Raw genomic sequence first — 15690 nt, 5'->3', positions numbered from 1 at the left:
AAACAGGTAAAATGTTACTTACAAAACTTTTTCAGAGACTTAAGAAACTTTTTTTTCTCACTGATACCCTTTAAAATGTTACCAAACACACATAACCTACCTCAAAACTTGGGACTCCTTCGATAGTGTCAGTCATGGCGCTGTTCTGACAAGTCTTCCATTAGAAAATGCGCTGCTTTAGCGACCAGCTCAAAAACTGGTGCAATTAATTCTGGAACAAATAAAAAATGTGGTTGTAATGAAAACTACACGTTTTCGAAACCATTCCAACAGACTTTTAAGAACACTTTGCGTTTTACAATGCTTTCTTTAAATTATAAAGAGTATAAAGAAATAAAAACATATTTCTATGTGAACTTTTCCTTAAAATAATGGAAAAGATAATAAATCTTTTCTGCAATAGTGGGCCAAACCATTGTTCATAGCTTCATAGGGTCTCCTTCCGCTAGAAACTACAACAGGTCCTATGCAACACGTCCACAGCACGGCGATGGTCTTTTCAAGCGGAAGAAACGAGAAACTGAACAAACTAACCCTGTGTGCGGCACATACACACACACACACACACACTGCATACGCAACTCGATTGCTCGATACGCACCCCGGAAATGAGTTAAAGTGTAGCATAAACGGTGTAGGGTTGGATATTCATCCGATAGGTTCAATGAACCAACTCGATGGATGCTTTGAGCTGTTTCTATCGACCTCGCAAAGGTTGTGTGGCCCGTACGCCATGGAACATTGTTTAATCAATAGTGGAAGAGCTAATTATCATACTAAATAACAGCGTTCAAAAAGTACCTATGGGGGGGACGGGGGCACCGGTTCGGGATAAAGTTTTCGGTGGTGAGCAAACAATAAAAATTATAATTTTCCCCATTTTTAATTTGCACTCACATATTAGTAAAGTCATATTAGCGATAGAAAGAAACTTACCAGGAGTTGTAAATATTGTTCTGCTGCATGGGTTTCTCCGCAAGAATTTGTCAAAATGAAGCGGCCATTCGAATTAGCACTAACAATATTATAGTTGAAGTCCGCGTTGAAGGTAGGACCACAATTGATGCACCATTCATAACGAAACTAGTTCACGAAGCTGATTTGCTTTGAATAGATGTTTCACAATCACGTTTCAGCTTTTACCGGAACGGCCAAAAAACAGCTGAGTTTCACATTCACATTTATGCTTATCACTGTTGAAGCGAGAGATGGTTTGCACTCAACTCATTCATCCGGGTCCAACCTTATCCTTCCGTGAACGGTATTCAGGCAGATAATGACGATAGGAACTTGGTCGGTGAAGCAAGGGTTTGTTTATGTTAGTTGGCTTGCAATAAAGCTCCGAAATGCATAGTTATTGGATGAGAGTAAACGATGATGAACCAAAACAATTAGCATCGAAAAGAATTCACTTGACTATTCTATCACTCGAGGGCGATGTTAGTCGTTGATTCGTTGAAGCTTCATTGCACTTATTAAACAGAATCACCACGTTCTTAGTGATTACTGGCTGATGCTGGTTCTTACTGTTACAGCCATTAGCAATCGCAATCCTTTAACTGCCACTCGTTACCATCCTTTCCATCAACGGTTCCATGTGGAAACGGTGTTGTCCACTGCTCGTTTATTGTTGACAGGGTCACTGGATAATAAACAAACGAAAACTGACACATTTCACACCGGTCACGGTTTCGGAGAAGCAAAACACACGCGCTCTCTCTTTATGGCCACTGAGTGGGTACGCCTTTCCCTCGCATTTCCCATTGCCTGCTGTCTCGAGCGGTTACCATTGCGGACGGGAAGTTTTGCTGCCAACATTTTCCCAATCGAACGTACACACGGACGACGTCTTAACGCACTTTGCTGAACGATGTTTGTTGTTCAGCTTTGCATCTTTTGCGTGCACCATCGGATGACCACTTGAACTTGCACATACACTATTCACGCACCATTCCGCACGTTTCACCGTTCCTTCCGGTATGGAATTTGTAAACTCGCGGCACTGCTGACCACCATGACTGCTGGACTCACTAGCAACTGTTGCGAGGTGAACAACGCTCCATCGGTACGATTGGCGGCTTCCGGGGTTGCTTCGATACCGGGAAACTTTCAGGTATTCCTTGTCGCCTGTACCAGTGCTACACCACTAGCGAAGGGACATTAGAGTGAGCCGCTGCTACCATTGCGCCGTGGTGCTGCTACTGCCACCGCCAAATCGTTGCAGCAGTGGCAGTAGCAGCAGCACCAGCGCTGCTAGGAACCGTCTGCTGCCGACGCCGCCTGCTACGCGTATGCATGCATAAACAAAGTGGACTGGCGTAATGATGTAAAAACGGTTACCGCGGAGCAATTATTTCACACCAGAATGAAGTTATCACCGAGTGGGAAATATTAAAAGGAAAAATTATTTCATATATAGAAAATATATGCAAATTAAGCGCGTGTCTTCTCGTTCTGGCCCACGCCGAAATACACGGTTTGCACCAACACTGACGCAGCACACCTACCACCACGCTGGCAGGATGGTAGTAAATGTCCGTGCACACACTGGCGTCGCCCCAATCGCAGGGGAAGGCCGTTTTGCTTCTCGCTAATGTGCGTTTGCCATCCCTCGGCCACGGTAAAATCGTCAAAGCGAGATGACACGTGTCGATTAAATACCCTTCTGCTTCGTCCTTTTCACGCGCTATTAGTAACCCACCCCTCGCGAACCCTCTCTCATTTCGCCCAACAGTTGTTTGTTGGTGAGCAGTTTCAACCATCCCTGCAACAACGCTCTCGTCTGTCAACGAAGGGTTGCCTTTCCTAACAACGGCAGGAAAACCACGTTTTAATACCCGTATGCGTGTGTGTGTGTGTGTGTCTCCGGAGGGGAAATCAAAGCTGTTTTGTGTTCGTTCTCTCTCTTTCTAACGCATCCTTCAACTTTATTTTTATATGATATTCGGCGCTTGTATTTAAGAGAGTTGATTTTAATTGTGCTTGCAAATATATGTATTTGTATGTGTATGTGTAGTTACGCCGAACCGTCGTTTGTTTGTGTGCGTACGTGAGTAAACAGGAGAGTGAACGGGAAGGCGAGCAAATTTACGTAAAAGGTAAACAAACCCCCGAGTGGCATGCTCGTTCCCGGCGTTTGAGTTTTCCTTGAACCACCAGGACATCTCCTAGAACCACCAGGACGATAGGGGTGAGTTATATTTACTGTTTCTACTTTTTCTTTCCATACCATTTGCTAAATTCTTTTGGGTCGGTGGACTAGGAAACGAACTTTGGCAGTGCTGCAAAATTAGCATAGATTCAATGATATTATTTTTCATTATATAATTTTACTTTTATGCAATATGCTGCTTTATGGTGAATACGGAAATTATGTATTCGACCGTACCGAAATTATTGCCTCATTATTAACCAAAACGTTAATTAATTAATTTAATAATTAAAACACATTTTTTTCACTTATTCTGTAGATTTTTTACAAGACAACACCATTGAATCAATAATGTGTGTCTCAATTTTAGCGCATTTAGTGTAATTATATGCAAATTAAACCATAAACTCAGCAATACGACCAGGCAAGCAACAATATCGTGAGCTCGACCGATACATTATTTGCAACTCTTGTGCCAAAAAGTAATCGTTATTTAAAGAAAACTCCGCGAAAAGGCTGGCAACACGGACGCGACACCCTACACCCGTCATATCTTATGAAATGAGCGGCGGAGGGGTGGGGGAGGGGGGGGGACAACATCGCACCAATGCTATGCTGATGAGAACACAATGAGACGGGTGTAGGACATCATCGTACCTTGCCTATCCCACACAACCACCCTCCTCCTAGACTTTACGTGTGACGAGTGTGCGCGTAAAACGCTTTCCTCAGTGTTCGGCACAAAAAAGACCAACACCGAAGAGCCGTCGCTTTTTTTTTTTTTTGTTGTCCTTCATTCCATTTTTCCTCACTACAAAAAGTCGCGCCGTAGCTACTTAAAACTCTACTTAGTCACTCTTACTCAGCAAGTTTGCAGAAGTGTATTTGCGAACGTGTGTATGTGTTTCGTATATATTTTATTATTCCCTCTCACTCGGTACCGGTTGCTTCCATCTCGTTTCCCCTCGTCCGCCTTGAGCCTTTTTACCTTATTTTCCTTAGCCATCGTCTCCTTGGTAGCGTATGATTTTTCTCATTTGTGTAAAATTAGAAGCGCGTTTGTTCATTGGCTAATGAGAATCGATCGTGTGAGCGGGTGTGTGTGTGTGCGCGCGCGAGTGTATGCATATTGTGCATGTGTAAGTGTATGTACATAATGATACTGGAGCGGTAAGCTTACTAGTGCCAGTATTTCTAACCTCCCGGCTACTCCAAGATGTCAAGAAATCATTTCCCCAGGATGCTTTTCCGAGGCAGCGGCTGCGCAGTACTTCCTACCACCTTGGTGTTGGTTTGCCGGATGGCATAATGCTTGCATTGTTTTTACTCTCATCAATGTATGCGGCTCATTTTTCCACGCGATCCTTCTCTCACCGGGCTCATGTCGGGCTCTTCGAACAAGGACGCACAGCTTGTCCTTTCTCACGTGTTAAAATCATTTCTCTCTCTAGCTCCCTCTCTCTCTCCTTTTTCGGTGACATCGTGTTGACTTGTGCAGTGTGGCTGAGCACGACTCCGAAACAGGGATTCATAATTATTTGCCCCTCTGGCGTAGCCGGAAGCCCACCAGAGCCGAGCGGAAAAAGGTGCACCGAGAAACAATGAGAATAATTATTTAATTTTTCGCTCGCGCTGTCTCGCTCATCCCGAACTGGCACGTCCTGTCCCGTTTCTTCCCGCCGATTAGCACCGGCACGAGGCTCGTTCGCTTTCACAGCCTCCGTGTGGCCAGTTTTCCGATTAGCGGATAGAAACGCTAGGTTGATGGGAGAATACTCCCCCGACCGGGGAACTTAAAAAAGGTCCCGGGAAAAGTCGTCCGTCGACTGGACGGCGGGCGTTAGTGCCAAGGGCGCTGATTTGTGGGTGTTGCCAAGTGCGAAAAATTGCAAATATGTATAAGCCAATGGGTTGTACGTGAGTTTTCCTTTTATTTTTCCGGTTTTTTTTTTCTTCCATCCATTCACTGCTCTCCTTCATTTGTCTTGGAAACGGATAGCACATAAAATCTCTTGCAGCACATACATACACACAGGCATCCGCTTCTTCTGGACTGCTGGGCCAAGAGGCTTGGCGGTGATGATGCTTTTGCGCACAGGAATTGTTCCGTCCGGCTGGCAGCATTTAGCGTTCATTACATAAATACTGACGCGGGCAGCGTTGGTCGTGAGGAGAGTTAATGATAATGAGCTTAATTAATTTCGTTTGCTCACTGCTCCAATCGGTGATATGCTCCTCCCTTTCGGTGGCGTGTTAGGAATGGTTTTGTTTCCATACTATATGCCTGTAACCGTGTGTGTGTGTGTGTGTGTGTGTGTGTGTGTGTGTGTGTGTGTGTGTGTGTGTGTGTGTGTGTGTGTGTGTGTGTTTGTTTAATAAAGGACAAAACAAGTCCTGCAGCTTGCTTTCTTTTGCTTTGTGGTGAGAAGAAAAATAAACAATTAATTTCCGCCATCGCCGTTGTTTGTAGTGTGCAGGAGAAAACGGTAGTGTAAAGTACTCTGTCACGAGTATACCAGTAGAAATGAGAAATAACTGCGAGTGAGGAGCAAATTTGATATTTACACGTGCTCGCACGTGAGAAAGCGGAACGCTCACACTCTAGAGATACTTTCTCAAAGCTCGCGAAGGCTGGTTTGAACCCAAGCGCTCTTATGTTTGTTTGTAGCTCGCCAATGATAGTGAAAGAAAGAAGCTGCCAAGCGGATGGCCGAAGTGAAATGTTAAAAAACAGGCATAACAAAAATAGAAAAAAGTCAGAGCATACAAATACAAAAACCGAAATAAAAATAAAAAAACCAAACCCAGATGCACATCCAGTGCACTAAAATTGTAGAACGATTTTCTTGCGCGCAAGTGCAACAACACCCGGGCATTTTTCAAATAGTATTTACCATTCCAGTATGCTATGCTTTTTTTTTTTTGTTAAAGTGCTGGGTTTGTTGGTGTTGCTGTTGAAGGCTGTACGGTATTGTATTACTGCTTGTTGTGACTTTTGTGAGGGGTAACATTGCATAGTCTCTGTCGCGCACACTTGGTGGCGGCCTGCTCGGTTCCAAATTTTGTTGCGCTTTGTTTTTTTCGCGACATTGTGCAACTGAATGTGTATGAGTTTTTGTGAGTGGTTTTTTTTTCTGCTGGTGTTGGATCAAAATAACTTTAAGAAACAAAACAAAAAATATGTTCAAAATTACTTTATTTTATTCTATCTTTTACCTAATAGTGTGGTAAAAAAATGGGATCTTAAGTATGAAAATTAATGTACAAATATTGTTCGATGCTTTAGTGGCAGCGACATCGGTCTCCAAGAGAACTAACCTCAAATATCATGCAGACCTTACGCATGACTATCAATTCCGCTACGAGGACGTTTAATAAAGAAAGTCAGAAATTACAGGACACGGCTAGAAGCAGTCATTCCCAGAGAACAATACATTTTTTGAAGCATTTACCTCCATAAGATGTATTTATCTACATACTTTACACTACCAATCCTTTGATCATACTGATCACTTTAGCTAAAAAATATGTAATGAAAGTGTTTCGAAACTGTTTCTTCTAGCAACTCATTATCGCAACTCATCGAAGCATATCAGTACATCGGTGCTAAGATTAGCAGTCTTTTTTTATCTCAAATTCCCTCAAATTTTTCAGACGATTATAAAATGAAATTAAAAATCTCCATTTGCAGGACAAAATATTATACAACAACAAAAAACCGTCAAACAAGAATAGAAGACCTTACAAAACTCCCCCTATACATCGGTTTGCAAGAAATCAATGGATAGCGGAAGCAAAAAAAAAATAATGTCCTCGCTTAAGTTTCCCTTCCATAATGTAATAAAAATAAGACAAAAGCATCACGCTCACGTTCCGTTGCCGCAGAAATAAAAACCTCACACTAACATCGCCCTAAAAAAAAAAGTGCGTACTCTACTTCGACAAAAAAAAACCCCTCGACCAATTCCATCCGTGGGCCTCATTTTTTATCATTTGTCTAGTTCTGCCAACATTTCTACTCCGAGCAGCGTAATGGGGACCCTCTATATTCATTCCCTGTTCCGTTGAAGGTTTAATATCGATCCCTTCCATTCGTTTCATTACCAACCTGCTTCACCGTAAATGAGTGCACTCATCTGCTTTGGCGGTGGTTTTTTGCCACCCCTGTTCAAGAAAAAAAAACATAAATGTAAAAAAAAATCATGCACGTCAGGGAAGGGGACGAACAATTCGTTTCGAATATAGATTCAAAAACTCACAACAACTTTTTTTTCACAGGCACAACTAAGATATAAAAAAAAAAACGCTCTTAGAGAAACACAAACACCATCCATCAAGGAAAACAGACAACAGAAATTAAACATTGACGATTTTAAATACTCACTGGCATGCAATTTTACTTATGCTATTTTATGATTGACAACAATGTGAAAGACTCGTATTAACTCAAACGTTTGATTTGTTCTTTCCTTTCCTTGCAATGTCAGCAATGCTTCCCTATAGCTTGATTAACCGTAAAAAATATTAAAGCACCCTTTAAATATTTATTATTATACTTAAAACAGTTATTTTTAAACACCTTTTCCGATGCTTTTAACACTATGAAACGCAAAGCCTAGAAAAGCTGTTGAAAGCTATTTTAGTTTGGACAACAACCCTGTTTTTTCGATGAAAGTTAATTTGGATTTGTGAGTCACAGCACAGCAGTTTGAAACACGGAAAACATAAATATGTTCGAAAAACAATGAAGAATTCGTGTCGAATTTAATGAAAGAACTAATAACAATCAATTTTACAGCTACAGTTAGAGCTTTTTGTAATACTTACGCTGAAAGAATGCACAAAACTGAACGTACTTCTCGTCAAGTTGAATTCACTTTTTCGTTAAACACAAATTAAGTACAACAGTTGCATTAAGGGTAATATATTTTATTATTCTTTCTTGGTAAAAGAAAGGAAACGTTTTATTTTAAAACAAACATTCAATGTTTTCCTTCTTTTAAAATAAACATTGCAAAATGCATTTCGCATTGTTTGTTTCATCGATAAAGCTGAAGTTTTATCGATGGTTTTTATCGAGCAAACAGAAAAACTTGCTTGCAACTTGTATGCGACAACTGTTTTCAAAGTGCTCTCTTAACTATCGTGAATTTGATCGAGTCTTGGAATTGCAGTACTTAGAAAAGAAAATAAGTGAAGAGAGCGAATAAAAAATAAAAAAAAAACCTGCGTAAATGCAACTTTTGAACCAAAAGGACGACCATCCTTTGTTAAATTCCCCCACTCAAATATAGACGTATCAATTCTACACACCCAGAATGACTATTAAGTTTCGTTTATTTTATTTATAAGAAATGTGAATTTCACCTCATCAATAGTTTAATTTTTGTGGTTTATAATGATAATGATTTTTGCTTTAAATGTATACTAGTTTAGGGTACTGCAACAGGCAATTTTTTTAAAAATGAATGAAATTCACACGATCGCCAACGGCCCTTTGATTTCGGATTCTCTATACATACACAAACACCCACACACAGAGAGAGAACTAGTGAAGTACACAGTGACTCATCATTCGATCGAATCGCACATATGCTTTCATGGTTAAACATGCACATTGGTAATGTTGTAACCTCTTCATTCGTGTTGTGTAGTAGAAACGGACGAGACGGCTGAACGTGATCAGTTGTATGAAGTTGAGTTTGCCTTCAGGTTCAAATGCAACCAGGCAAGTTACTGCTTATTACAGATGGAAGGAAAGTCAATCTCAACGATACGAGCTTGCTGAGCACGCTAGTTTGGCTGAGCTCGTTACATCATACAACGAATACGATTAAAAATAAGAGTGCTGGACCGTATCCAGTTTGCAAAACAAACCAGTCCCAAAGACTAGACAGCTATTCGACTATCGATCGAGCAACACCACTATTGAACACACGAGCTCCCAATGGGGTGCTCATTAGGGAATATTGGTAAAGAAACGGTTGGACATAAGAGGATCTAGTTCCTGATTTTTCTTCATCTGCCTTTATACCTTTATATGATACCTACAGCTTTCACACAAAATCAAAAACATCATGCCTGTTAACTTTTCCCTAGCCGTAAGCTACGATCGCAGATCGTCCATTTAAAATCATACAAAACATACAAACAAAAAACTATGACTAGACTCTTTTGTTAAATGCATTTCACCCCGTATGGGCTTAAACTTTTGAATCTCTTCCCAACCGTGTGCGCTTTGCGATTGTGCGTAGAATCATCATCGGTTTTTGTCGGCTTCTGCTTCTGGAATCTTGTATCTGCAGGCATATGACATGGTTTTATAGGATGACATTCGCTTTCTGGTTTGCATTTTCTGCACTTAGCTGACCCGTTCCTCACCCAACCCCAAAGCATTGCATAGGTTTTTTTTTTTTGAATTTTAATTCTACAAACATAATCCCGAAAACTCCGCGTGTCCCTTGAGTTTCAACCAACCACCCTTGCTCGTTCGCTCTCGGTGCTCCGGTTGCGTTCTTTTGTGTGACACTACGGAGGCGCGGCATTGCTTACGACAAGTGACCATCGACCGTGTCATTTTATCTGTTGAAAGCAGGTAAAGAAAGAAAAAAAAGATAGCCAAAAAGATGCACATTGGCTGGCCTTAGTGAGTTTGTACCGACGAACATCGAAGGAAGTAGATTCGAGAAGTTTTTTTTTTTTAACATTTAGTCATTACTACCACTTTTTGAAATGGAATAACAGATTTAAAAAGAGGAATTGACTAACTACAAATTAAGCGTGTATATTTACAAAACCTTATTTCAATCATCAATATTTTGTTTATGTTATCTGTGAATGATCTGTGAATCAACTGTTCTTCTTGAAAGGAAAATAAATATTTTACACAATAGAAATAAACTGAATTGACTTTTTCCTTAACAACGAAAGCACTAAAGATGTGTTTACAAAGTGTGATAGTAGATTCAAAGTGTGTTTAGTCGAGTTTTTCAAAATCATAAGTCCATTTTAATGAAACAACACAAAACATCACATCACAAATCACAAATACCTGGTAAACAAACTTGTAAATTAAGCATATACAGCAGCACACCAACGAACAAGACAACATCGATGACAAAACACAACGAAAAGTATGACAATATCGCCGGAACATGGAAAGGACGGCACAGAACGATACTATTGGACATGCACGTGTTTGATTTATTCCAGCAAACATAAAAAGAAAATAATACACAACGCACTCCGCCATGAAGTGTTCTGCCCATTCCATCCTACAGGATCAGCCTATCAGAAGTACAACGAAAGAGACGTGTTTGTTGTTTGCGACAAATGCACAACATTGTTTCCCATGCAAATGTATTACGATGGACAGTATTTCCAGCTATGTGTGTAGTATTTTTAGCCATCCATGTACAAGATGTTTTCCCAATGTCCAATGCATGTGCCGATGATGTTAGGGGGAAAAAGAAAATGGTAAACACAAAACAACATCCAGGCGAAAGTATGCACAATCATAGACACAGCGTGGTCATTGTTGGATAGTTTTTCAATTAGCCCCCTCATGCTAATTGTTCTCTTTAATTCTTCATTTAAATTTTGCACATTTTGCACAGTTTTTCGCTGCTTGACGTGTCGTTTCCGGCAGTTTGGTTTTTTTTTTGTTGTTTTGTTTCTTCTTTTCTTTGTTATGTTACACCGAAGAGATTACAAAAACGTTCGCATTTTGATGCCGCTACTGGCACTAACAGATTGATTTTGTTGACGGACAGAACAAACAAAACAAATACGGAATACACCGATCCAGTTGAAACTTAAAGCTAATGGACAGACCGCAATGAGATTTAAAGCAATAATGGAACGTAAGCCTTGCTGCGACCATGCTTGATACCACTATGTGTTTGCCACCTGCATTCTCTGTTTTCCACTCTTTCAGCTCTCATTGTGTAAGCTTTTTTTCTTTTTGCGGGTTTTTAACTTTTCCAAGTGAGTGCTGTTTTAAAACTATGGTTAAAATCATTCTATTGGAAAATAAAAATATTGACACAGATCGAGATATAGAGAGGAAACATTAAATGAGCATAAATAAATTACAACAAATAAATTGACTAAACTTCTTCAAATCCAGCACGCTAATAGCTTGTTTTGATTGATATTCGCAGTTGGTTCAATTGGTTTTGGGTTTTGCTTCCGTTTTAGTCTCGGTATGACACGCAAAATTATACTTTTGGTAACGGAAAAGCCGCCATTGCAGCGCTACTTAACGAGCAGAAAGAGTGTCGAAAACAGAAGCAACTGTTATCATCGGCAACAACGTGCTGAGATTGTGGTTTCGATAGTCTCGGGTGCCGATCCGAATGTTTGAGTTTAGAATTGGTCACACCAAAAAATGGTATTGAGTGGCACTGGGTTGATAGATCCGGTGCGAAGCAGAGGCTCTGTTGTCACTCGTATGATACATTTGTTGTAGTGGTAGAAAATTGTAGAAAATAGTAATTGGATTTAGGTGTAGAAGTAGTTCTAGAAGTAGTAGTAGTAGTGGTGGTGGTGGTAGTGGTAGTAGTAGTAGTAGTAGTAGAAGTATCAGTAGAAGATAGGACGCTATTTACATGATGACACATTTGCCCTTCTCAGCCCAAGGATTATTCTTCTTGTCCGGAGCGTGAATGAGTGGATCGTTCTTTTCGTTCTCCTCCACGTATTCTCGCATGCTGGAAAAAAGGGATAAATTAATGTTAGTCAATAGGAAAACATGTTAGCATGACTGTAGTGTGAAAGTGTGACCAATATAAAAACCAAGAACACTAAAGCAATACAAATAAAAATCATTATCACAAGTAATTTTAAGCTTTCAAATAGTAGCCAAGAAGAATAATTGTTTAAGAATTCAGTATGGACCTGTATGTTTAAATTTGCCTTTACTCTGATGTTTCACATTTTTATGATGAGTTCCCATTTTGCGCTAAATATTCTTCCTTTCAATAGCAGCTATTATTATTGATATGTTTTAGATATTAAAAATCTTCAGCTCGATAGGCTACACGGATACGGAGATAAAACACTAAAAACACTTCACAATGAGGAATGTCCTACGAAAGGGTCGAGAACATTTGACGCATCACAATATGAGTTGCTTTGATCATACTGTCGGAAATAAAAGGAAAAAAGAAAATCATGCAGTGGTCCTGAAAAAGGAAACGTGTCTCCATGACTGCCTAAAGCTGCCGTTGGTTACTTACATCGGTTTTACTAACAACCCGAGCGTATCGGTTGTTTGCAGCAAACCTTTTTTTTGCGGTTGCTACGGTTACATCGCTGGCATCTCTGCTGGCATCTTTTCCAAAAATCATACCAACTATTTCGAAAGTAAAGTTTCTTGAATCTTCCAACATTACTCTCTGGTATTTTGAAATTCGAAAATAACTTTCCAAATTGCTTCATGTAGATGAAAATGTTAAGTGAGACAAGGCAGCATAAAAAGCTCATAAAGAAAACCCGTTTGCAGCATTATTTTGCTCTCATGCTTGCCGGCAAAAGCTTTGTTTGGATGATGCTTACTTCAATCACCGCCTCGGGCTTATTAAATATTGAACATTGTAAGCCATGGCTTCTGTTTGTGCTATAGCATTTTGATGTATTTTTAATAAAGGAAAGGTTGAAAGGTGCCTTTTTCGCTTGGTGGCTGCTTCTTTTGAGCTATTACAAGTGAAGCTACATAGCACAGTCTAATGCTTTGTGTCATACCAATCAGCCTGCCAGTTGACAACCTGTCCGAATAATTCAAGTTTCAACAAGGGGAAAAGGACAGCCGTACGTATGTGAATACTTCTGCGCTATTTTTACGAACAAAAACTACAAATTCTGCTGCTAGCTTTTTACTGATTTAATAGAAGCTTGTCCCCATGGACCGTCCACCTCAGTTTAAATATGATTCTTTCAGGATGTTCTGATCAACCAATTCCTAATGCCTTGCTAGCCACCGTAAATAGATTAATGCAATAAATTAACTTAATTGCAACGAGCTACCGGCTTTCATTTTATAGCCAAACACTCCTTTCTTTATATTTATGTTCACGAAATAGCAACAGTAGTTCACGCAAAGTACCATCTTGCTTTGGAAGTTCAACCGCTTTGCTATATTCACCAAACGCCGGTTAAATTGCGAAATCGGTCGAGCGAATGACAGAGGCTTGAGTAGGGTTTATGGGAAGGAAAAATAATAAACCACAGGCCACCGTCATACGCAGTACACACGGATACACTTAAGACACCCTGCGGCGAGGGTGATGGAAATGATGATTCATACGTTGGCCAACAAACGAAGATTTTGTTCGAAACTGTGTCTCCACGGCTTTACCCGCGTGCTACAAAACCAGCGTGCTGGATCAAGATGGATGGGTCCGATCCGATGACCGTATGGAACATAAATGTATTTCCACATTCAGTGTTTTCTTTCCGGTTTTTACTTTCCGGTCGTGGTTTTCCTCAATTTCCGCCCGATGCTGATGGAATATCGAGCGAATTAAGAGTGGAAAAACGGGTTTCATCCAGTATCTCTTTTTGTACCAGGACCAGACAATAACTCGAGATGGAAGTAAGTGAAGCTTGAGTACGAAGACATGAGTGAAGGTGCGACCGTGTAAAATAAGTCGTCGCTCGAAAAATCACTTCTTCTGTATAGTCGAACGATCTAAAGTACAGCACGAATGACTTCTTCAATAGGTCCTCGTATGATTGATGGTTATTTTTACAATTAGTGTAACAATAAATTTGCATTCCATGCTAGTGAAAAAATGAAGTTCATGAATCCGCACCTCAAGCGAAATTAACAAATGTTGCTCTATATGGATCCCGCTTCATTAAAGAACCAGAAATCACGCTTTTCAATGCCAAATTCCATTGGAAGCTCCATGAATAATTCTCGGAAGTTGGATACCCTTTTTTTTGTGTTCCTGTTTTCAATTTGTTTCTCTTGAAAAACAAAGAAAGTTTTCATATCGGCGATATCGAACTGCCCAAGTCGAAGCACTAATTTGATTTGCAAATTTGAAAAGAAGCTGAATCGAATTTCAACGCCTACAAAACTATAAGAACAAATAATTTTATCAACAAAAAATGAAGGAAATATTACATTGACCTACATTAAAAATGATCAGCATTCAAATGTTGGTAATATTTCGTCAAACGTATGCCAATAACCTTGATAAGATTATGGTAAAATCTGTCAAGAAAGCGATGATACTATTACACATCAAACATCACTTTCACTTTCACTTTCACTTTCAGCAAACATGATTTATATGCTTTTCCACGATTAATGTTGTACTCTTGCCTATATCTATCGTCTTCTTGGTTATTCTCGTTGCCATCACAACACCGAACGGAAGCTGTTTTGCTTTATCTACCCACATCCAGCTCATTCCGGGAAAATTGTAATTAAATTTCTTCCCACACCCCTATTGGCACGAATTTTTCCTTTGCAACAGCGTTAAATCTACATGCCTGGCCGTGTTGCGAGTGTGCGACGAAACACAATCGCAGCTTTTCCATTCGCTGGCATTTCGATGGTTCTGTGAACTAATCAAGTGTATGTAATGATGCTTGTTAATGGTACTTCATTTATTTATTTTTCTCGAACAATCACTCCAATCAATCCAGCACTCTCGTTTGTGGTGGTAGAACGTTCAGAGCGCAGATGTCACCATAGATCGATCAACGTCTTGAGCAGTTTTGGTCGATTCTGGTTGATTATCTGTTCACTGATCTGCCGTTTGTCAAAAAAACATTGAGGTGTGGAGCAAATTGACCATGATTAGTTATTTTTATTAGTATAATCTAATACAAAACTTTTGCAGGTGTATCACTATTGCGATTATGGCATATGATAATGGATTAGTTAAAAAATTTTCTGCATAAATGACTGATCCGTAAAAATCGAATAAGGCGGTTCTGATGAAGTTTGTCGGGTGATAGAATTGTCGTGTAATCGGTAGCTAACAGGTCGGCTGATAATTGTCTGGTCTGACACATAGAGGGCGCTTGTAAATTCAAATCCATTATTTTTGTTAGTATTCACCTTGAAACGAGTTCTGTCAAAATTTGACAGCACTCCGACAATAACCTAGTGAGCTAGAGCATTTTGTGTGACGCAACTTTTGTGTTTTGAGTAAACATGGACAAGAAGGAATTTCGCGTGTTGATAAAATATTGTTTTTTGAAGGGGAAAAATACAGTTGAAACCAAAAATTGGCTTGATAAGGAGTTTTTGGACTCTGTTCCACCAAAATCAACTATAAAATATTGGTATGCTAAATTTAAACGTGGTGAAGACGGTGAACACAATGGACGCCCAAAAGAAGTGGTTACAAAGGAAAACGTTAAAAAAATCCACAAAACTATTAAAAGCAACCGAACCATAAAGTTAATCGAGATAGATGACACAATAAAGATATCCAAGGATCGTTTTGGACATATCGTTCACGAATATTTGGGTATGAGAAAGATCTGTGCAAAATTGGGTGCCGCGCGAGCTAACATTT

At 39.8% G+C, this 15690-nt stretch overlaps 2 protein-coding genes across 5 annotated transcripts in view; both read right to left on the bottom strand.

Moving 5' to 3' along the window:
• The window catches only part of LOC126564633 (ankyrin repeat domain-containing protein 13C), a 250773-nt gene that overhangs the window by 80771 nt on the left and 154312 nt on the right, over positions 1-15690 (bottom strand). The window lies entirely within an intron of this gene.
• Positions 9632-15690, bottom strand: part of LOC126565725 (guanine nucleotide-binding protein subunit gamma-e) — a 377807-nt gene continuing 371748 nt past the window's right edge. For 3 of the 4 annotated variants that reach the window (XM_050222929.1, XM_050222930.1, XM_050222931.1), the window contains exon 3: positions 11703-11862. In XM_050222929.1, the coding sequence (XP_050078886.1) occupies positions 11757-11862 (106 nt within the window). In that variant the 3' untranslated portion in view covers positions 11703-11756. Of the gene's footprint in view, positions 9734-11702; positions 11863-15690 lie in introns of those variants that run through there. The other variant, XM_050222933.1, reaches the window with a different exon arrangement.

This window comes from Anopheles maculipalpis, chromosome 3RL, assembly GCF_943734695.1.
Source record: "Anopheles maculipalpis chromosome 3RL, idAnoMacuDA_375_x, whole genome shotgun sequence".
NCBI classification, from domain to species: Eukaryota; Metazoa; Arthropoda; class Insecta; order Diptera; family Culicidae; genus Anopheles; species Anopheles maculipalpis.
This window is presented reverse-complemented; position numbering and strand designations above follow the sequence as displayed.